Genomic DNA, 24212 nt, shown 5'->3' with positions numbered 1-24212 from the left:
TGTAACAGCTACAGAATGCAGATTTTTCTCATCAGCACACAAAACATTCTCCAGGATAGACCGTATGTGAGGACACAAAACAAGTTTCAATAAATTTTTAAAAACTGAAATTAGGCTGGGCTCACACCTGTAATCCCAACACTTTGGAAGGCCAAGGCAGGCAGATCACTTGAGCTCAGGAGTTCAAGACCAGCCTGGGCCACATAGCAAGACCTCATCTCTATCAAAATAAATAAATTTTTAAAAATTGAAATCATATCAATTATCTTCTCAGACCACAATGGAAGAAAACTAGAAATCAATAACAAGAGGAACTTTGAAAACTGTACAAATACATGGATATTAAACATGTTCCTGAATGACCATTGTATCAAGGAAGAAATTTAGTAAGATAAAAAATTTATTGAAACAAAAATTGAAACACAACAAAACCTGTAGGATACAGCAAAAGCAGTGCTTTTTACAATAGGAAACTTTACAGCAATAAATGCCTAAATCAAAAAAGTAGAAACATTTCAAATAATGATTCACCTCAAGGAATTAGAAAAGCAACAACAAACCAAACCCAAAGTTAATAAAAAGAAATAATGAACAACAGAATTCAATGAAATATGCCTAAAAAAATGCAAAGGATCAACAAAACAAGAAGTTGGTTTTTTGAAAAGAAAACAAACTAGTAAGTCACTTGCCAAACTAACCTGTAAAAAGAGAAGACCCAAATAAAATCAGAAATGAAAAAGGAGATACTAAACTCATACTAGAGAAATACAAAAGACCATTAGAGACTAACATGAACAACTGTACAGTAGCAAACTGGAAAACCTACAGGAAATGGATAAATTCCTGAACACATACAGCCTGCCAAGACTGAATCAGGAAAAAGGACTAATAATAAGTCAGGAGATTGTATCACTAATAAAAAGTCTCCCAAGAGAGAAAAGTCCAGGACTGAATGATTTCATTGCCAAACTCATTCTACAAAGGCCAATATTACCCTGATGCCAGAACCAGACCAGGATGCAACAATAACAACAAAAAGAAAACTACAGGCCAGTATCCCTGATGAACGTAGATGCAGAAATTCTCACCAAAATTCTTGCAATATGAATCCAACAGCATATTTTTTATAAATACACCACAATCATGCGGGATTTATCCCAGCAATACAAGGATAGTTAAAAATATCCAAAAAACAGGCCGGGCGCGGTGACTGAAGCCTGTAATCCCAGCACTTTGGGAGGCCGAGATGGGCGGATCACGAGGTCAGGAGATCGAGATCATCCTGGCTAACCCGGTGAAACCCCGTCTCTACTAAAAAATACAAAAAAAAACTAGCTGGGCGTGGTGGCAGGCGCCTGTAGTCCCAGCTACTCTGGAGGCTGAGGCAGGAGAATGGCGTAAACCTAGGAGGTGGAGCTTGCAGTGAGCTGAGATCCGGCCACTGCACTCCAGCCTGGGGGACAGAGCAAGACTCCCTCTCAAACAAACAAACAAACAAAAATCCAAAAAATAAACATGATGTTTCACATTAACAGAATGAAGGACAGAAACCATATGATTATCTCAATACATGCAGAAAAAGCATTTGATAAAATTCAGCATCCCATTCATGACAGAAACTCAACAAATTAAGCATAGAGGGAACATACCTCAATAAAGGAACTGAGCACAGTGGCTCACACCTGTAATCCCAGTGCTTTGGGAGGCTGAGGTGGGAGGATCAACTGAGACAAGGAGTTTAAGACCAGCCTGGGCAATATAGTGAGATCTGACTTTACAAAACAAAAAATTAACCCGGCAGTGTGGCATATGCCTGTAATCCCAGATGGCAACTCCAGAAGCTGAGGCAGAAGGAGCCCCACGAGTTTGAGTTTCCAGTAAGACTCTATCTGTAAAAATAAATAAATAAGTTTTAAAACATGATAAAGGCTGTATATGACAGATCCACAGCTAACATCATGCATGATGAGGAAAAGCTGAAAGCCTGTCTTTTTTTTTTTTTTGAGACAGAGTTTCGCTCTTGTTGCCCAGGCTGGAGTGCAGTGGCACAATCTCGGCTCACTGCAGCCTCCTCTGCTTCCGGTTTCAAGCGATTCTCGTGCCTCAGCCTCCCAAGTAGCTGAGACCACAGGCACCTGCCGCCATGCCTGGCTGATTTTTGTATTTTTAGTAGAGACGGGGTTTCACCATGTTGGCCAGGCTGATCTCGAACTCCTAACCTCGTGATCTGCCCGCCTCGGCCTCGCAAAGTGCAGGGATTACAAGCATTAACCACCATGCCCTGCCTGGAAGCCTTTCTTCTAAGAATTGGTACAGGTCAAATATCCCCACTTTCACCACTCCTATTCAACATAGTACTGCAAGAGAATCAGTCAACAGAATGAAATAAATTGGAGAAAGGAAGAAGTCAAATTGTCCCTCTCTGCTGATATGTTCTTATATCTAAAAAAGCCTAAAGACTTGATTAAAAAAAACTCTTCAGTCTGATAAATAAATTCAGTGACTTGGAGAATACAAAATCAGCATACTAGTAATGAGCTAGCTGAGAAAGAAATCAAGAAGGGCACTTTGGGAGGCTGAGGCGGGCAGATCACTTGATGTCAGGAGTTCAAGAACAAACTGGCCACCGTGGTGAACCCTCTTGTCTCTATCAAAAATTAAAAAAAAATAGCTGGGCGTGGTGATGCACACTTATAATCCCAGCTACTCAGTAGGCTGAGGCAGAAGGATCCCTTGAACCTGAGAGGCAGAGGTTGCAGTGAGCCAAGATCGTACCATTGTACTCCAGCCTGGGCAACAAGAGCGAATGTCGTCTCAAAAAAGAAAAAAAAAAAAGAAATCAAGAAGGCAATCCTATTTATAGTATCCACCAAAAAAAAAAAAAAACAAAAACCTACAAATAATGAGGTGAAAGATCTCTATAAGGAAAACTATAAAACACTGATATAAAAAACTAAAGAGGACACAAACAAATGGAGAAACCCCATGCTCATGGATCTGAAGAATTAATATCATTAAAATGAGCATACTACCCAAAGCAGTCTGCAGATTCAATCTCCAATTTCTGTCAAAGTACCAATGTCATTTTTCACAGAAATAGAAAAAAATTCAGGCCAGGCACAGTGGCTCACGCCTGTAACTCCATTTTGGGAGGCCGAGGTGGGCAGATCACTTGAGGTCTGGAGTTCAAGACCAGCTTGGCCAACATGGTGAAAACCCCGTCTCTACTAAAAATACAAAAATTAGGCCCAGCACTGTGGCTCACGCCTGTAATCCCAGCACTTTGGGAGGCTGAGGCAGGTGGATTACCTGAGGTCAGGAGTTCGAGACCAGCCTAACCAACATAGAGAGACCCCCGTCTCTACCAAAAATAACAAAATTAGCTGGGCCTGGTGGCACATGCTTACAAATCCCAGCTACTCGGGAGGGTGAGGCAGGAGAATCACTTGAATCCAGGAGGCAGAGTTTGCGGTGAGCCAAGATTGTGCCATTGCACTCCACCCTGGGCAACAAGAGTAGCACTCCATCTCATGCCAGGTGTGGTGGCTCACACCTGTAATTCCAGCACTTTGGAGGCCGAGGCGGGCGGATCACAAGGTCAGGAGATCGAGACCATCCTGGCTAACATGGTGAAACGCTGTCTCCACTAAAAATACAAAAAATTAGCTGGGCGTGGTGGCGGGCACCTGTGGTCCCAGCTACTCAGGAGGCTGAGGCAGGAGAATGGCATGAACCTGGGAGGCGGGGCTTGCAGTGAACAGAGATCACACCACTGAACTCCAGGCTGGACGACAGAGTGAAACTCCGGCTCAAAAAAAAAAAAAAAAACCTCCATCTCAGGGAAAAAAAAAATATATGTATATATATACATATATATATATACACACACACAAATTAGCTGGGCTTGGTGTTGAATGCCTGTAGTCCTAATTACTGGGGAGACTGAGGCAGGAGAATCACTTGAAATCGGGTGGCAGAGGTTTCAGTGAGCTGAGATCACACCACTGCACTCCAGCCTAGGCAACAGAGCAAAACTCTGTCTCTAAGTAAGTAAATAAATAAAATTCTAAAATTTTTTAAAAATCTTAAAATTTGGATGGAACCAAAAAAAGGCCTGAATAGCCAAAGCAATCCTGAGCGAAAAAAGAACAAAGCTGGAGGCATCACACTACCTGACTTCAAAATATATTACAAGGCTAGAGTAACCAAACAGCACAGTATTGGTATAAAAACAGACATATAGACCAATGGAAGTGAATAGAGAATTTAGAAGGGAATCCACATATTTATAGCCAAGTGATTTTTCAACAAGGGCACCAAGAACATGCATTGCGGAAGGACACCTTCTTTAATAAATGGTGGTGGAAAAATTGAATATCCAGATGAAGAAAACGAAACAAGGCCCATACCTCTTACCGTATACAAAAATCAACTCAAGATGGAGTAAAGACTTAAACATAAGACCCAAAACTATAAAACTACTAGAAGAAAACAGAGAAGACACTTCAGGACATTGGTATAGGCAAAGATCTTATGGCAAAAGCCTCAAAAGCACAGACAACAAAAATTGACAAATGGGATTATATTAAACTAAAAGGCTTCTGCACAGCAAAGGAAACAAGACAGTGAAGAGACAGCCTGCCCAATGGGAGAAAATATTTGCAAACTGTTCATCTGATGAGGGACTAATATCCAGACTATACCAGGAATTCAAACATCTCAACAATAAAAAACAATAATTGTTATAATAATCCCATTAAAAAGTGGGCAAAGAACATGAACAGTTGTTTCTCAAATGAAGGCATATAAATGGTTAATATGTGTATGATAAAATGTTCGATATGACTAATCATCAGTGCAAATCAAAACTACAATGTGATGTCACCTTGTTACCCCAGTTGGAATGGCTGTTATTAAGAAGACAATAAGTAATAGATGTTGGCTAGGATGCAGAGTAAAGGGAACTGTTATATGTTGTTGGTAGGAATATAAATTACTACAGTTACTATGTGAAAACAGTATGGAGATTTTTCAAAATACTAAATATAGAACTACATGATCTAGCAAGCCTACTCCTGGGTGTTTATCCAAAGGAAAAGAAATTAGTGTATCAAAGGGATACCTGCACTCACGTTTATAGAAGCACTATTCACAGTAACAAAGATACGAATTCAACGTAAGTGCCCATCAATGGATGAAAGCATAAAGAAAATGTGTGTGTATATACAATGGAATATTATTTGTCCATAGCAAAAATAAAATAATGTTATTTGTAACAACATGGATGGAACTGCAGATCATTACCTTAATCGAAATATGCCAGACACAGAAAGATGGATTTTGCATGTTCTCAATTACATGTGGGAACTAAAAAAGTTGATCTCATGAAGTTAGAGAGTAGAATGATTGATACCAAAGACAGAGAAAGATGGGTGGGATAGAGATGAAAAGAGCAACAAACATGGAGTTAGAAGGTATAAGTTCTAATATTTGACAGCAGAATAGGGTGACTGTAGTTAGCAACGGTGTATTGAATGTTTCAAAGTAGCCAGAAGAGAAAACTTAAAATGTTCCCAACACATAGAAAGGATGGTTACCCCAAATACCCTGACTTGATCATTACATGTTCTATACGTGCAACAAAATGTCACATGTCCCCCATAAATATTTATATTATATATCAATGAAAAAACAAAAATTGTGGTTGTAATTAATATCACTGAAATGCACACTTTACATTGGTTCAAATGGCAGATTTCGTTATAGATTTTTTATCACAATTTTAAAATGTATTTAAAAATAATACATCCATGAAATGTTGTTTTTGTAAAAAATATTTTCATCATATACAAGTGAAAATGACAGTAAAAACATTTTTTTTTTTTTTTTTGAGATGGAGTCTCACTATGTCGCCCAGGCTGGAGTGCAATGGCACAATCTCGGTTCACTGCAAGCTCTGCCTCCCGGGTTCACACCATTCTCCTGCCTCAGCCTCCCAAGTAGCTGGGACTACAGGCACCTGCCACCACACTTGGCTAATTTTTGTATTTTTAGTAGGGACGGGGTTTCACTGTGTTAGCCAGGATGGTCTCAATCTCCTGACCTCGTGATCCGCCCGCTTCGGCTACCAAAGTGCTGGGATTACAGGCATGAGCCACCATGCCTGGCTGACAGTAAAATTTTTTTTTAAATTTGATTTGCATTTCCCTGACGTTTATAGTTATGTTGAGCATTTTATCATATGCCTATTGACCATCTATATGTTTATAGTTAGATAGGAAGAATAAATTACTAGTGTTCAATAGCACTACAGACTGACTATAGTTAACAATTTATTTTATGTTTTCAAATAGCTAGAAGAGTGGATTTTGAGTCTTTTCAACATAAAGAAATGATAAATGCTTGCGATTATGAATATACTAATTACCCTGACTTGATTGTTATATATTGTGTCCATGTTTTTGAAATATCACACTGTACTCCATAAATATGTGCATTTTTTGTGTGTGTGATGGGGTCTCATTCTGTCACCCAGGTTAGAGTGCAGTAGCACGATCATGGCTCACTACACCCTCAACCTCCTGAGCTCAAGCGAGTCTCTTGCCTCAGTCTCCTGAGTAGTTGAGACTAGAGGCATGTGCCACACCTGCCTTTTTTTTTTTTTTTTTGAGATGTAGTCTCGCTCTGTTGTCCAGGCTGGAGTGCATTGGTGTGATCTCAGCTCACTGCAGTCTCTGCCTCCCAGGTTCCAGCAGTTCTCCTGCCTGGCTGGGATTATAGGCATACACCACCACACCCAGCTGATTTTTGTATTTTTAGCAGAGACGGGGCGTTGCCATGTTGGCCAGGCTGGTCTGTAACTCCTGACCTCAGGTGATCTGTCTGCTTCCGCCTCCCAAAGTGCTTGGATTACAGGCGTGAGCCACTGCACCTGGCCTAATTTTTTAAATTACTTGTAAAGAGTAGATCTTGCTGTGTTGCCCAGGCTGGTTTCAAACTCCTGGGCTCAAGGGATCCTCCCTCCTCAGATTCCCAAAGTGCTGGGATTGCAGACATGAGCCACATGATTATTATATGTCAATGAAAAATAACAAAAGCCCAATAAGTGGTGGAGTATTATCCCACCGTAAAAAGGAATGCCATCCTTTTTCATGCTATGTCAATGAACATTGATATATGATAAGTGAAATTGATATATGATAAGTGAAGTAGGCCAAACTGAAAAGGACAAATATTGTTTGATTACACTTTTTTGAAGTATATAGAATTGGCAAATTCATAGGGACAGAAAGTGGAATAGAGGTTGCTAGGGGCCAGGTTGCAGAGTGGAGAAATGGGTAATTGTTGTTTAATGATTAAAGTTTCTGTTTGGTGTAATGAAAAAGTTTTGAAAATAGTTTGTGGTTATGGTTGCACAACACTAAATTATTGCCACTGAATGGTACATTTTAAAGTGGTCAGAATAACTGTTTTGTATTATATGTTTTACTACAATTATTAAAAACTAATAATGTAATATACCAAAAACCGTTGAACTTTAAATAGGTGAATTACGTGGTGTGTTAATTATATATGAGTTGTTTTCCATTCAGAGAAATATTAGAATACAAAGTTGAAGAAGTCTCCCAGAAGTAGAACAACATTGCTCTATCTCCTAATTCTTGGTATTATATATATAATTTTTAAAAGTTCTGCCAATTTTGGTGAAAACTGTTATCTAGCAACTGATTAATCAAGTAGATCCCTGTGTCATACACAGCAGATCTATAAGTTCTTAAGAATTTTATACCAGCAGTATAAAGGAAGAAAAAGATAACTGACTGGGCGCAGTGGCTCACGCCTGTAATCCCAGCACTTTGGAAGGCTAAAGCGGGTGGATCACCTGAGGTCAGGAGTTTGAGACCAGTCTAACCAACATTTATTTTAGTTGAAACCCTGTCTCGACTAAAAATACAAAAATTAGCCGAATGTGGTGGTACATGCCTATAGTCCCAGCTACTCGGGAGGCTGAGGCAAGGGAATTGCTTGAACCTGGGAGGCAGAGGTTGCAGTGAGCGGAGATTGCACCACTGCACTCCAGCCTGGGCGACACAGTGAGACTCTCCCTAGTAGCTGGAACTACAGGCGAGTGCCACCACACAAGGCTAAGGTAGGAGGATCACTGCATCATTTGAGCCCAGGAGTTCAGGGTTGTAGTGAGCTATGATGGTGCCACTACTCTGAAACCTGGGTGAACCCTGTCTGTAAAAAACAAAAAAAATTCTAATCTCTCTGTCCCTTTCAGTAAACTGATAGTGTTACTGCTGGTATAAAATTCTCAAGAACTTTATAGATCTGCTGTGTATGACGCACTTGATTAATCAGTTGCTAGATAACAGTTTTCACCAAAATTGGCAGAACTTTTAAAAATTATATATATAATACCAAGAATCAGGAGATAGAGCAAGATGGCCCAATAGAAGCCCCCACCAATTGTCCTCCCCAGGAACACCAAATTTAACAATTATCTACACACAAAAAAGCACCTTCATGAGAACCAAAAATCAGGTAAACAATCACAGTACCTAGTTTTAACTTTGTATCACAGAAAGAGGGTAGAAAACACAGTCTTGAATTGCTGGCACCACCCTTCTCCCATACCCCAGCATCAGCTATGTGGCACAGAGAATCCTTTTGCTTGCGGCAGTTAGAGCACAGTGATTGTGGGATTTGCACTGGAACTCAGCCGATGCGGACAGAGGAAACAGGCCAGTCCTCATCAGAGGGGAATTGTCTAGCCCAGTGGACTGTACACTTGTCAGAATTTGAGTTCCAGCAAGCCTTGCCTCTGTGTGCTAAAGGGCTCTGGAGTCCTAAATAAACTTGAAGGGACGTGTAGGCCACAAGGACTACAACTAGTAGGCAAGTCCTAGTGCTGTGATGGGCTCAGAGCCAGTGGACTTAGGGGGCACATGACATGTGAGACACCAGCAGGGTAGCCAGGTGTCATAAGTCAATGAAAAATAACAAAAGCCCAAAAAATGGTATATTCTTACAATGGAATATTATCCCACCATAAAAAGGAATGCCATTGTTTTTCATGCTACGTAAATGAACCTCTGCCTCTGCCTCCCAGGTTCCAGCAATTCTCCTGCGTCAGCCTCCTGAACAGCTGGGATTACAGGCATGTGCCAACTGTAATCCTACCCCTCCCCAACCCTGGGCAACTCTGAAAAAGACTTCTTCCTTCCCCTTGAGGAGAGGAGAGGGAAGAGTAAAGAGGTCTTTGTCTTGCAACCTAGATACCAGCTCAGCCACAGTAGGATAAGGCACTGGGCAGAGTCCTGAGGCACCCATTCCAGGCCCTAGCTCCCACGCAGCGTTTCTAGACATGCCCCTGGGCCAGAAGGGAACACACTGACTTGAAGAGAGGGACCCAGTCTTGGTAGAATTCATCACCTGCTAACTAAAGAGCCCTTGGACCCTGAATAATCAGCAACACTAGCCAGGTAGTAGGCCTGTAGGATACATTTCTTTTCTCTTTTTTTGAGACGGAGTCTCGCTTTGTCGCCAGGCTGGAGTGCAGTGGCACAATCTCAGCTCATGCAACTTCTGCCTCCCGGGTTCAAGCGATTCTCCTGCCTCAGCCCCCCGAGTAGCTGGGACTACAGGCGCGTACCACCAAGCCCAGGTAATTTTTATATTTTTAGTAGAAATGGAGTTTCAGCATGTTGGCCAGGATGGTCTCAATCTCTTGACCTCATGATCCGCCCACCTCGGCCTCCCAAAGTGCTGGGATTACAGGCGTGAGCCACCGCGCCCAGCCACAGTCCTACAATTTATATGGAACCATAAAAGACTCAGAATAGCTAAAGTTATTTTGAGCCAAAAGAAAACTGGAGGAATCACATTACCTGACTTCAGTTTATATTACAGAGCTATATAGTATCTGAAACAGCATGGTGCTGGCATAAAAACAGACATATAGACCAATGGAAAAGAGTAGAGAACCCAGAAACAAATCCATACATCTACAGTGAACTCATTTTTGACAACAGTGTCAAGAACATACATTGGGGAAAGGATGGTCTCTTCAATAAATGGTGCTGGGAAAACTAGATATCAGTATACAGAATAATGAAATTAGCCCCCTGTCTCTTGCCTTATACAAAAATCAGAATGAATTAAAGACTTAAATCTAATACCTGAAACTATGAAGCTACTAGAATAAAACTGGACTAGGCAAAGATTTCTTGAGTAATACCCAGCAGGCACAGGCAACCAAAACAAAAGTAGATAAATAGGATTACATCAAGTTAAAAAGCCTCTGCACAGCAAAGGAGACAAAGTGAAGGGACAACCCACAGAATGGGAGAAAACTATCTGCAAACTACCCATCTCACAATGGATTAGTAACAAGAATGTATGAGGAACTCAAGCAACTCCTTAAGAGAAAATCTAATAATCCAGTTAAAAAGTGGGCAAAAGACCTGAATATACATTTGCCAAAAGGAGACATACAAATGGCAAACAGGTATATGAAAAGGTGCTGAACATCACTGATCATCAGAAAAAACAATGAGATGGCCGGGCGCGATGGCTCAAGCCTGTAATCCCAGCACTTTGGGAGGCCGAGACGGGCGGATCACGAGGTCAGGAGATCGAGACCATCCTGGCTAACACAGTGAAACCCCGTCTCTACTAAAAATACAAAAACTAGCCGGGCGAGGTGGCGGGCGCCTGTAGTCCCAGCTACTCGGGAGGCTGAGGCAGGAGAATGGCATAAACCCAGGAGGCAGAGCTTGCAGTGAGCTGAGATTCGGCCACTGCACTCCAGCCCGGGCGACAGAGCGAGACTCCGCCTCAAAAAAAAAAAAAAAAAAAAAAACAATGAGATATCATCTCATCCCAGTTAAAATGGCTTTTATCCAAAAGCCAGGGCCTGATACCAGTTCCCCAGAGTTGGAGCACACAGTCTAGGAGTCCTGAGCTGAGCCTTGGCCCCCTGAAATCCTCTAGAAACTAAGCCCATCAACTGAACCCATCTTATACCACAATCAAACACCCAAAGTCATCAAATAGGATAAAAGAATGAAAAAAAAAAAATAGCCAAAGGATAGCAACTTTAAAGATTGAAGGAACATTAGCCCACAAAGATGAGAAAGAACCAGCACAAGAACTCTAACTATTCAAAAGCCAGAGTGCCTTCTTTCCTCCAACATTGCAATTCAGGAAACTCAGAGAATCCCCACAAAATACTTAACAAGATCTTCTCCAAGACACATAATCATCAGATTCTCCAAGGTCAGAAAGAAAGAAAAAAATGACAGGTCACCTTCAAAGGGAAGCCCAGAAGACTAACTGTGGCCCTGTCAGCACAAACCCTGCAAGCCAAGAAGAGATAGGGGGCCTGTTTTCAACATTCTTAAGGAAAAGAAATTCCAACCAGTAATTTCTATCCGGCCAAACCAAACTTCATAAGCAGAGGAGAAATAGAGTCCGTTTTCCTCAAGCAGATGCTGAGGGAATTTTTTTACCACCAGACCTACCTTGCAGTAGCTCCCAAAAGAAGCACTAAATATGAAAAGGAAAGACTGTTACCAGACACTACAAAAACACACTTAAGTATATCGACCAATGACACTGTAAAGCAACCACACAAACAAGATTGCTTCCAGCTAACAACATAATGACAAGATCAGATCCACACATATCAATACTGACCTTGAATGTAAATGGGCTAAATGCCCCAATTGAAAGAAACAGAGTGGCAAGCTGGATAAACAAGCAAGATCTAATGGGATGCTGTCTTCAAGAGCTCATCTCTCTTCCCATGAGACCCATAATGACACCCATAAGCTCAAAATAAAGGGACGGAGAAAAATCTACCAAGCAAACGGAAAACAGAAAAAAGCAAGGGTTGTAATGTAATTTCAGACAAAACAGACTTTAAAGAACAAAGACCAAAAAAGACAAAGGGCATTACATAATGGTAAAGGGTTCAATTCAACAAGAAGACTTATCCTAAATAATATATGCACACAAAACAGGAGCACCCAGACTCGTAAAGCAGGTTCTTAGAGACCTTCAGAGAGACTTACACTCCCACATAATAAAAAAAGAAAAAGGCCTGGGTACAGTGGCTCATGCCTGTAATCCTAGCACTGTGGGAGGCAAGGCAGGAGGATTGCTTGAGCCTAGGCCTTCAAGACCAGCCTGAGTAACACAGTAGGACCTCACCTCATCTCTTAAAACTCCCACGTAATACTGGGAGACTTTAACACCCAACTGACAGTATTAGACTATCAGAGCAGAAAATTAACAATGATATTCCGGACCTGAACATAACACTGGGCCAAATGTACCTGATAGACATCTAGGGAACTCTCCACCCGAAGATGAAGAGAATATGCATTCTTCTCATTACCACATGGCACATACTCTAATATCAACCACATAATTGGACATAAAACAATCCTCAGAAAATGCAAAAGAAGGAAAATTATACCAACCACTATCTTGGACCACAGCACAATAAAAATAGAAATCAAGACTAAGAAAATCACTCAAAACCATAAAATTATATGGAAATTAACCAACCTACTCCTGGATGACTTTTGGGAAAATAATGAAATTAAAGTAGATATCAAGAAGTTCTTTGAAACGAACAAAAACAAAGACACAACATACCAGAATCTCTGGGACACAGCTAAGACAGTGTTAAGAGGGAAATTTATCACACTAAACACCCACATCAAAAAGGTAGGTCAGTGACCGGGCACGGTGGCTCATGCCTGTAACCCAAGCACTTTGGGAGGCCAAGGAGAATGGATTGCCTGAGGCTAGGAGTTTGGGACTACCCTAGCCAACATGGCAAAACCTCTTCTCTACTAAAAATGCAGAATTTGGCCAGATATGGCAGTGTATGCCTGTAGTCCCAGCTATTAGGAAGGCTGAGGCACAAGAATCACCTGAACCCAGGAGGTGGAGGTGGCAGTGAGCCGAGATTATGCCAGCGCACTGCAGCCTGGGTGACAGAGCTAGACTCTTGTTTTTTGTTTTTTTGTTTTTTCTAAAAAAGCTAGAAAGATCTCACATTAACAACCCAACTTTGTAACAGAAAGAACTAGAAAAGCAAGAGCAAACCAGTCCCAAAGCTAGCAGAAAAAAAGAAATAATCAGAATCAGAGCTGAACTGAAGGAGACTGAGACAGGAAAACCATTCAAAAGATTAACAAATCTAGGAGTTGGGTTTTTGAAAAAGTTAGTAAGATGGTCCGCTAGCTAGACTAATGAAAAAGAGAGAAAATCCAAGTAAACACAATTAAAAATAACAAAACGGATATTGCCACTGACCCCTCAGAAATAAAAATAACCAGGAGATACTACTATGAACACCTCTGTGCACACAAACTAGAAAATCTAGAAGAAACAGATAAATTCCTGAACACATACACCCTCCCAAGGCTGAAACCAGGAGGAAATTGAATCCCTGAACAGGCCAATAACAAGCTCTGAGATTGAATTAGTAATGTATAGCCTAGCAACCAAAAAAGGCCCAGGACCAGGTGAATTCACAGCCAGATTCTACCAGATGTACAAAGAAGAGCTGGTACCATTTCTACTGAAACTGTTCCAAACAACTGAGGAGGAGGGACTCCTCCCCAGCTCGTTCTTTGAGGCCAGCTCAGCATCTTGATACCAAAACCTGGCAGAGACAACAGAAAAACTTTAGGCAATATCCTTGATGTTCATTAATGCAGAAATCCTTAAGAAAATAACTAGCAAACCAAATCCAGCAGCCCATCAAGTAGCTAATCCACCGTGGTTAAGTAGGCTTTATCCCTGGGATGCAAGGTTGGTTCAGCATATGCAAATCAGTAAATGTGAATTCATCACATTAAAAGAACTAAAGATGGCCAGGTATGGTGGCTCATGCCTATAATCCCAGCACTTTGGTAGGCCGAGATGGGTGGATCACCTGAGGTCAGGAGTTCAAGACCAACCTGACCAACATGGTGAAACCCTGTCACTACAAAAATTAGCCAGGTGTGGTGGTGCGCACTTGTATTCCTAGCTATTTGAGAGGCCGAGGCAGGAGGATCACTTGAACCCAGGAGGCAGAGACTGCAGTGAGCCAAGATCGCACCACTGCACTCCAGCCTGGGTGGCAGAGCAAGACTCTATCTCAAAAAAAAAAAAAAAAAGAAAAGAAAACCCTGGTGTGGTGGCTCACGCCTGTAATCCCAGTACCTTGGGAGGCCGAGGTGGGTGGATCATAAGGTCAGGAGTTCAAGACCAGCTTGGCCAAGATGGTGAAACCCCATCTCTACTCAAAATACAAAAATTAGCCTGGCACGGTAGTGGGCACTTGTAATCCTGCTACTTGGGAGGCTGAGGCAGGAGAATTTCTTGAACCTGGGAGGCAGAGGTTGCAGTGAGCCAAGATGGTGCCACTGCATTCCGGCCTAGGCATCAGAGCAAGACTGTATCAAAAAAAAAAAAAAAAAATGGCCAGGTGTGGTGGCTCACGCCTGTAATCCCAACACCATGGGAGGCCGAGGCGGGTGGATCATGAGGTCAGGAGTTCAAGACCAGCCTGGCCAAGGTGGTGAAACCCCATCTCTACTCAAAATACAAAAATTAGCCTGGCACGGTAGTGGGCACTTGTAATCCCTGCTACTTGGGAGGCTGAGGCAGGAGAATTTCTTGAACCTGGGAGGCAGAGGTTGCTGTGAGCCAAGATGGTGCCACTGCATTCCGGCCTGGGCATCAGAGCAAGACTGTATCAAAAAAAAAAAAAAAAGGCCGGGCGTGATGGCTCACGCCTGTAATCCCAACACCTTGGGAGGCCGAGGCGGGTGGATCACGAGGTCAGGAGTTCAAGACCAGCCTGGCCAAGATGGTGAAACCCCATCTCTACTCAAAATACAAAAATTAGCCAAGCATGGTGGTGGGCACCTTGTAATCCCAGCTACTCAGGAGACTGAAGCAGGAGAATTGCTTGAACTTGGGAGGTGGGGATTGCAGTGAGCTGAGATTGTGCCGCTGCACTCCTGCCTGGGAGACAAAAGTGAGACTCCATCTCAAAAAAAAAAGAACTAAAGACAAAAACTACGTTATTTCAATAGATGTAGAAAAGGCTTTTGACATGTTAAAAACTCTAGATAAACTAGGTATTAAATTAAAGAACATACCTCTAAATAATAAGAGCCATCTATTACAAAGCCACCCAACATCATACTGAAATGACCAAAAGCTGGAAACATTCCCTTTGAAAACTCATACAAGAGAAGAATGCTGTCTCCCACCACTCCTATTCAACATAGTATTGGAAGTCCTGGCCAGGGCAGTCAGGTAAGAGAGAGAAATAAAGGGCATTCAAATAGGAAGAGGGGAAGTCAAACTACATCTGTTTGCAGATGACATAATTCTATATCTAATAAACCCGTAGTCTCAGCCCAAAAGCTCCTTCAGCTGATAAACTTCAGCAAAGTATCAGGATACACAATCAGTGTACAAAAATCACTATCATTCTTGTACCAATAGCAGCCAAGCCACGAGCCAGATCAGGAACACGTTCTCATTCACGACTGCCACAAAAAGAATAAAATACTAGAAATAGAAATACAGCTAACCAGGGAGGTGAAAGATCCCTACAATGAGAATTACTCGCTGCCCAAAGAAATCAGAGATGACAGAAGTAAATGAAAAAACATTCCATGCTCATGGATAGGAAGAATCAATATTATTAAAATGGCCATACTGCCCAAAACAATTTACAGATTCAATGCTAATTCTATCAAATCACCAATGACATTCTTCACAGAACTAGAAAAACTATTTTAAAATTTAGATAGTCAGGCACGGTGACTCACGCCTGTAATCCCAGCACTTTAGGAGGCCAAGGCAGCCGGATCACTTGAGGTCAGGAGTTCAAGACTGGGTGACAGAGTGAGACTCCATCTAAAAAAAAGAAAAAGAAAAAAAAATGTTTCCAGAGGAATAAAATAAATAACATTTAAAATGCTAATTATTAGCTCTTCCATTTATGGGAAATTAACCTAAGGAAGTAATCAAAGATTTGGGCAAAGCTTTATCCTCAATAAAAACCCTATGATATTTGCAAATGATAGCTTGTACTGGAACTTTTTTTTTTTTTTTCGTTTTTTGAGACAGAGTCTTGCTCTGTCACCCAGTCTGGAGTGCAGTGGCGTGGTCTTGGTTCACTACAACATTCACCTCCCAGGTTTAAGCGATTCTTCTGTCTCAACCTCCCAAGTAGCTGGGACTACAGGCACCCACCACCATGCCGGCTTATTTTTTTATATTTTTAGTAGAGATGGGGTTTCACCATGTTGGCCAGGCTGACCTTGAACTCTTGACCTCAAGTGATCCACCTGCCTCGGCCTCCCAAAGTGCTGGGATTACTGGCGTGAGCTACTGCACCCAGCCTGTACTGGAACTATTAATAAGTTTTACTTAACAAAAATAAAAGTCGGCTGGGCGCAGTGGCTCACGCCTGTAATCGCACCATTTTGGGAGGCTGAGGCAGGCAGATCTGAGGTCGGGAGATCAAGACCAGCCTGACCAACATGAAGAAACCCCATCTCTACTAAAAATACAAAATTAGCCAGACATGGTGGTGCATGCCTGTAATCCCAGCTACTCGGGAGGCTGAGGCAGGAGAATCGCTTGAACCTGGGAGGTGGAGGTTGCAGTGAGCTGAGATTGTGCCACTGCACTCCAGCCTGGGCAACAAGAGCGAAACTCCATCTCGAAAAAAATAAATAAAAATAAAAGTCATTTTGAAAAGCATTTCCTGTCCGGGCAAGTGTTCATGATATATTAAATATATATACATATATACATAGTTTATTGTAGAATATACATATTCTATATTTCTTCAATTCTATGACTCCGTTAAATGTGTCATATTTGTGTAATAACTTGTTAGTGAAATGAAACACATTGAGAAGCCTTAAGGTGGAAGTGAAGTATATCAGAGATTATCTCTAGAAATACTTGATTTGAAACGACATATGTACTTCTTTGTGCCTTTCAATATTATCCAAAATGACCATGTGATCATTTATTAGTAAGATGATGTTTTTATTCTATACATCCTTTGTGTAGTTCTATATTCATTTAAATTAATGATGGTCGTAATTCAAAAATACGGTTTTGAGTAGAGGCTGTTAGGAATGTGAAGATCATACTGTTGCTGATTCCTGCCTTCGCATGTTGCAAATGGAATTAAATGTATTGAATGTATTATTAGTATGTGCTGTTTGAATCCTACATCTGACTCCAGCATCCCTTTGGGGAGTACCTTTTTCCTTTATTTATTTATTTTTTTACCTAAGAAGCTGAAAAGAGTGAAGATTCCTCTGGTGCTGCAGGCCTTTCAGGCTTACATCGCACATACAGCCAGGATTGTAGCTTTAAAAACAGCATGTACCATGTTGGAGATTATGTCTATGTGGAACCTGCAGAGGCCAACCTACAACCACATATAGTCTGTATTGAAAGACTGTGGGAGGATTCAGCTGGTAAGTTTGTTTTAAATCAAAGAACAGTTTAGTGAGATATGACTATTTCACTTCTCCTTGCTCCTTGGGGAAGAAAATTTTAACTCAGATATCTTATGCCTTTCCATAATAATTGTTCAATATATCAATAAGTGTAAGTAAGCACCCATCATATGAAAAACATAGGACCTATTGGGCAGGTGTCATAGTTGAGTCAAAAGAAATACAGCTTCTTAAAGTCTGGTTGAAATTCATTCGTTCAGTTGATACTTATTAAAACATACTTTGAGCCAACCTTTATGTAGAGTGACAGAGATTCAAAAGAACAAAAAGTTCATGTTTTTCCCTTGCAAAACTACTCCAGTAAGGAAGATTATAATCAAAAAAAATTATTATAGAATGACATGCCTTGGCTTGGCATTTGTTTTCAAAAAGGCTTTCTAGAACAGTTGCCTTTAAATTGAGACGTAGAGTATGCATAGAAGTTAATGAAACCAAAAGTTGGTGGAAATGTGATCCAGGCAATCCAGTTCTTTGAGCTATTTATCACGTGAAATACTTTTGTATTCCTTCACCAGAGAGCTAAATATGTCCTTCAATAGCATATCTATACCCTTACTAAAGTGCACAACTCTAGATATGTACTAACCAGAGCACAGTGGAACAGGTCTCATCACCTGTCCTCCTCATTATATATTTTATATGGCTTTTAATATGAAGAAGAGCCTGGGTAACATGGCAAGACCCCTTCTCTAGAAAAAATAAGAAAATTAGCAGGACATGGTCGCACTTGCTATGGTCCAGGCAACTTGAGAGGCTGAGGCAGGATGATCACTTGAGCCCAAGAGGTTGAGGGTGGATATATATATGAGGGGGAAAAAGTAGCATGCATTTTTTAGGCCTCATTACACTTTATTATTTTAGAGTATTATTTCTCCTATGGATAATTATATTAAGAAACTGTAGCTGTAAAAATAAGCACAGTGCTAGGTTCAGATCATGGCAGAATGGATTGATGGTACATTTCCTAATTTTGCAAAGAATGTGTGATTTCTGAGCTGGACACAGTGACTTATACTTGTAGTCCCAGCTACTCAGGAGGCTGAGGTTGGAGGACCACTTTGGCCCAGGAATTCAAGTACAGCCTGGGCAACATTGTGAGACCCAGTCCCTTTAAAAAAAAAAAAAAAAAAAAAAAGTGATTTCTGTTAACAATGATATTCTTTCTCTTCCCCCTTCCCCACCCCCCATTTTTGAGGTGAAAAATGGTTGTATGGCTGTTGGTTTTACCGACCAAATGAAACATTCCACCTGGCTACACGAAAATTTCTAGAAAAAGAAGTTTTTAAGAGTGACTATTACAACAAAGTTCCAGTTAGTAAAATTCTAGGCAAGTGTGTGGTCATGTTTGTCAAGGTAAGAAACTCATTAAACCCCAAAGTATCACTCATTCCCTAGGAATAAAATTTTAAAACACAGAAAATATTGATATTTACAAAATTAGGAACTCTGTTTTAAACTATTTTTTCAGCTGTGTCTGTATAGCTATATGTAAAGATTTGGGAAGGAATTAACCTGAACTTGGTTGTGAAAGACAAGTTGCTGCTTACACTATTTGGCTGTAATGCAATTAGGTTAAGGTTTTAATATTGCCAGGCTAATTTTTAAGTATGGTGTTTTTTGAAGGATAATCATTACAAATTTTCAGTTTGGTTTTTAGGTAATAATGTGTGCTTTTTGTGCATCTGTCTGATATACACACATAAGCCCTCTTCAAAGCTTTAAGGAACATTATAGTTATACTAAATGATCATATGTTTTCAAAGAGCAATTGTAAGCTAAATGGAATTATTTGTTTTTATAATTTAAAGGGTGCGTATCTAATCATATGTTTTCAAAGAGTAATTGTAAGCTAAATGAAACTATTTGTTTTTATAATTTAAACGGTGCGTATCTAATAAGTCCATTCTGTAGCCAAAGAAATATTTCTAAATCTCTGGTCATTTTTTATTTTTTGTTAACTGCCAGAAAGTCGAATTAGTTCAGCTTTTGTTAGGTTGGTTGGTTATTTGCTTTTTTTTTTTAATTGGTTTTCAGAAAATTCACTTAATTTTATTCTTATGCCCTCCCCACCCCCCAGGAATACTTTAAATTATGCCCAGAAAACTTCCGAGATGAGGATGTTTTTGTCTGTGAATCACGGTATTCTGCCAAAACCAAATCTTTTAAGAAAATTAAACTGTGGACCATGCCCATCAGTTCAGTTAGGTTTGTCCCTCGGGATGTGCCTCTGCCTGTGGTTCGCGTGGCCTCTGTATTTGCAAATGCAGATAAAGGTGATGATGAGAAGAATACAGACAACTCAGAGGACAGTCGAGCCGAAGACAGTTTTAACTTGGAAAAGGTATGCAGATAATAGCCACACAGAAAAAAATTTTACATCTCAAAACAGCTATTCCAGAAAATAAATGAATAAAGTATTCAAACTCAGAAAAAGAGCAACAACACAAAACCTTAGCCAAACAGAAAGAAGGAAACTGTAACAGAAAGAAATTTACACTTTCAAAACTGTACATTACAATTTAAAAGTAAATCAGGCCAGGTGCCATTGGTTCACACCTGTAATCCCAGTATTTTGGGAGGCCAAGGTGGGCAGATCAGGAGGTCAGGAGTTCGAGACCAGCCTGACCAACATGGTGAAACCCCATCTCTACTAAAAATGCAAAAAGTAGCTGGGTGTGGTGGTGCGTGCCTGTAATACCAGCTGCCTGGGAGGCTGAGGCAGGAGAACGGCATGAACCCAAGAGGCGGAGGCTACAGTGAGCTGAGACCATGCCACTGCACTCCAGCCTGAGCAAGAGTGGGACTCTGTCTCAAAAAAAAAAAATTTAGAGTAAATCTAAGAGCTAATTATTTGACAAGTCCAATTAGATAAACTGCCAACTATCTAATAACGGGAAAAGAAAGGGGTTAAACTCTGGCACAAAATGTGGAAGAAGGCCAGGTACTGTAGCTCACACCTGTAATCCCAGCACTTTGGGAGGCCGAGGTCGGTGGATTACCTGAGGTCAGGAGTTTGAGACCAGCCTGGCCAACATGGTGAAACCCTGTCTCTACTAAAAATACAAAAAATTAGCTCGATGTGGTGGTGGGCGCCTGTAAACCTAACTACTCAGGAGGCTGAGGCAGGAGAATCGCTTGAACCCAGGAGGTGGAAGTTGCAGTGAGCCGAGATCCTGCTATTGCACTCCAGCCTGGGCAGCAAGAGCAAAACTCTATCTCAATCAATCAGTCAATCAATAAAATGTGAAAGAAATGTAAAGACTATACATTTCTGCTAATAAATTTGAAAACCTGAATAAAATGGCTAATTGTCTAGGATATTACAAATTACCAAAATGCAATCAGGAAGAGATATAATATAGAAATGTACAACAACATGAAGAAATTTTTTAAAGTATCATAGAACTGACCCCAAAGAGTACTGAGGTCAGACAGTTCCACAGGCGACTTTTTGTTTAAGGGACCTATGATTATTATACTGTTGAAGTTGTTTCAGAGCAGGGAGAACAAGAAATTTCCAGTTCGTTTTGCAAAGCCAGGATAATCCTGATTTCACAACCTGAAAAATAAAAACAAAAAACTGCAACTCAGTGTTATTCATGTATATTGATGCAAAAATTACTTGGGGGAAAAAAAGTAAGTGAAATCAAATTACTTCTTTGAGAACAACATGATCAAGAAGTGAGAATTCATTCTAAGAAAGCAAGAATTGTTCAAAGTTAGGAAAATCTTTAAATTTCATTCATTATTCCATTAGATCAAAGGAAAAATTATTTGGTAGAGAACCCATCTTGGTTTTTTTAAAGTCTTTCAATAGGTATTGCCTTTAGTGTAGTTTTTTTTTTAATTCATATTTGTGTCTCAAGCTTAAAGCCTGTAAAACAAATTCCTTTTTAAAGTTACATACTGGACAAAGGGGCTTACTGTTCTACTGCTTCTTAATATTTTTCTGAAATTAACCAATGTAGTTAGATAAACAAAAGCAGTAAAAATATTGACAATAAAGAAGCAAGAAGACAGTAGTATTGGCTCATACCTGTAATCCTAGAACTTTGGGAGACCAAGGCAGGTGGATCGCTTGAGTCCAGGATTTTGAGACTAGCCTGGGAATCATGGTGAAACCTTATCCCTACAAAAGTACAAAAATTAGCCAGGCATGGTAGCACAGGCCTGTAGACCCAACTACTTGGACGGCTGAGATGGGGGTATCCCGTGAGGCCAGGAGGTAGAGGCTGCAGTGAACTGTGATTGCACCACTGCACTCCAGCCTGGGCAACAGAGCAAGACCGTCTCAAAGAAAAAAAAAAAAGCAAGAATACTTTTTTGCAGATAATTGGGGGAAATTAACTGAAAAGGTTTGGAAACAGAAAATTTGGCAAATAGAAATTTTCAAAATCCATATGCAAATGAATAGTCTTCATATATAAACTAATAAGACTTTTGAAAGTAAAGTGTTGAATACACTTTAGCAACTGTTAGAAAAATCTTATGGAAGAAAATATCCATTTCACACTAACAACAAAATACATTAAGAAATAACCTTGGCCGGGCGCAGTGGCTCAAGCCTGTAATCCCAGCACTTTGGGAGGCCGAGAAGGGCGGATCACGAGGTCAAGAGATCGAGACCATCCTGGCTAACACGGTGAAACCCCGTCTCTACTGAAAAATACAAAAAACTAGCCAGGCGAGGTGGCAGGCACCTGTAGTCCCAGCTACTCTGGAGGCTGAGGCAGGAGAATGGCATAAACCCGGGAGGCGGAGCTTGCAAGGAGCTGAGATCGGCCACTGCACACCAGCCTGGGTGACAGAGTGAGACTCTGTCTCAAAAAAAAAGAAAAAGAAAAAGAAATAACCTTAACAAGGAATATATAGAACCTCTAGGAAAAGAATTTACTGAAGGACGTAAAAGACTTGCATAGATTGGTTTTGAAACTTGACAAAATTATTCTAGCATTCTTATTAAGAATAAATATGTGACAGTCTCCAGAAAAGAAGGGGGAAAAGGGTATGAAAGAGAGCTTTGCCCTTTGACAGTGAACTGAGGGATTTTTTTTTTTTTTTTTTGAGATGGAGTCTCGCTCTGTCTCCCGGGCTGGAGTGCAGTGGCCGGATCTCAGCCCACTGCAAGCTCCGCCTTCCGGGTTTACGCCATTCTCCTGCCTCAGCCCTCCGAGTAGCTGGGACTACAGGCGCCCGCCACCTCGCCCGGCTAGTTTTTTATATTTTTTTTAGTAGAGACGGGGTTTCACCGTGTTAGCCAGGATGGTCTCGATCTCCTGACCTCGTGATCCGCCCGTCTTGGCCTCCCAAAGTGCTGGGATTACAGGCTTGAGCCACCACGCCCGGCCGGGATTTTTTTTTTAATTGAAAAATTAGAGCTTTCCCCTGCCAGATGTATAACATTTTATAAAACTACAGTTAAAAAACAAAATTAAAGCCCAGTACAGTGTCACACGCCTGTAATCCCAGCATTTTGAGATGCCAAGACAAGTAGATGAGTTGAAGCCAGGAGTTTCAGACCACCCTGGGCAACATAGCAAGACCTTGCCTCTACAGAAAATTTTTAGAATTTTATTTAATTTAGAAAACAGTTATTTACCTATAATTTTTTTCAATAATAAACTTGGAATAGATGAGGATTTTCTGTGCATTATATAAAACCATTGATCATTATATTGATTTATGATTGAAAATATAAGGTTAATAAAACAGTCTAGGGACTACTGTTTCTAACACAAAAAGAGCTCTTTAGGGTCTGGGGGGAAGGTAGCACTACAAAAATGAGCAGAGGCCCAAATAGATAATTTACAGAAAGAAGGCAGCAGAAAACATGTATTAGTTAACCTAATAGTTTGTATAATACCTAACAGGATGGCAAGAGTTGAAAAGACTGATAGTATGTGGTACAGGAGGAAACCACACACACTTTTCTCCGATTGGTGTCTTTTTTTTTTTTTTTTTTTTAATTGAGATGGAGTCTCACTGTTGCCCAGGCTGAAGTGCAGTGGTGTGATCTCAGCTCACTGCAACCTCCACCTCTTGGATTCAAGTGATTCTGCTGCCTCACCTCTCTGAGTAGCTGGAATTGCAGGCGTGCACCACCATGCCCAGCTAATTTTTGTATTTTTCATAGAGACAAGGTTTCACCATGTTGGCCAAGCTGGTCACAAACTCCTGACCTCTGATGATCTGCCTGCCTTGGCCTCCCAAAGTGCTGGTATTACAGGCGTGAACCACCACCTCCAGCCTTTTTTTTTTTTTTTTTTTTGGAGACAGAGTCTCGCTCTGTCCCCCAAGCTGGAGTTCAGTGGCTTGATCTTGGCTCGCTGCAAGCTCCAACTCCCGGGTTCACACCATTGTCCTGCCTCAGCCTCCCAAGTAGCTGGAACTACAGGCACCTGCCACCACGCCCGGCTAATTTTTTGTATTTTTAGTAGAGACGGGGTTTCACCACATTAGCCAGGATGGTCTCAATCTCCTGACCTCGATCCGCCCACCTCAGCCTCCCAAGGTGCTGGGATTACAGGTGTGAGCCACCACGCCCGGCCTGGTGTCTTGGACCCAGCAGTTTGATGGCGAAGAATAGGCTCCAGTGGTAGTTCTCAAACCGGTGCTCCAAAAGATTCTCCTTAAGAGGCG

The 24212-nt window shown here is 41.0% G+C and overlaps 1 protein-coding gene across 35 annotated transcripts in view; it reads left to right on the top strand.

The window, feature by feature from the left end:
- Positions 1 to 24212, top strand: part of PBRM1 (polybromo 1) — a 152136-nt gene that overhangs the window by 89081 nt on the left and 38843 nt on the right. For 32 of the 35 annotated variants that reach the window (XM_033210031.1, XM_033210036.1, XM_033210035.1 and 29 more), the window contains 3 exons: positions 17346 to 17531; positions 18769 to 18926; positions 19651 to 19914. In XM_033210031.1, coding sequence (XP_033065922.1) covers positions 17346 to 17531; positions 18769 to 18926; positions 19651 to 19914 — 608 coding nt within the window. The remainder of the gene's footprint in view (positions 1 to 17345; positions 17532 to 18768; positions 18927 to 19650; positions 19915 to 24212) is intronic. The other 3 variants (XM_033210004.1, XM_033210043.1, XM_033210048.1) reach the window with 1 other exon arrangement.

This window comes from Trachypithecus francoisi, unplaced genomic scaffold (assembly GCF_009764315.1).
Source record: "Trachypithecus francoisi isolate TF-2019V2 unplaced genomic scaffold, Tfra_2.0 Lachesis_group0, whole genome shotgun sequence".
NCBI lineage: Eukaryota > Metazoa > Chordata > Mammalia > Primates > Cercopithecidae > Trachypithecus > Trachypithecus francoisi.
The sequence above is the reverse complement of the archived record's forward strand: the minus strand, read 5'-3'. Positions and strand labels throughout refer to the sequence as shown.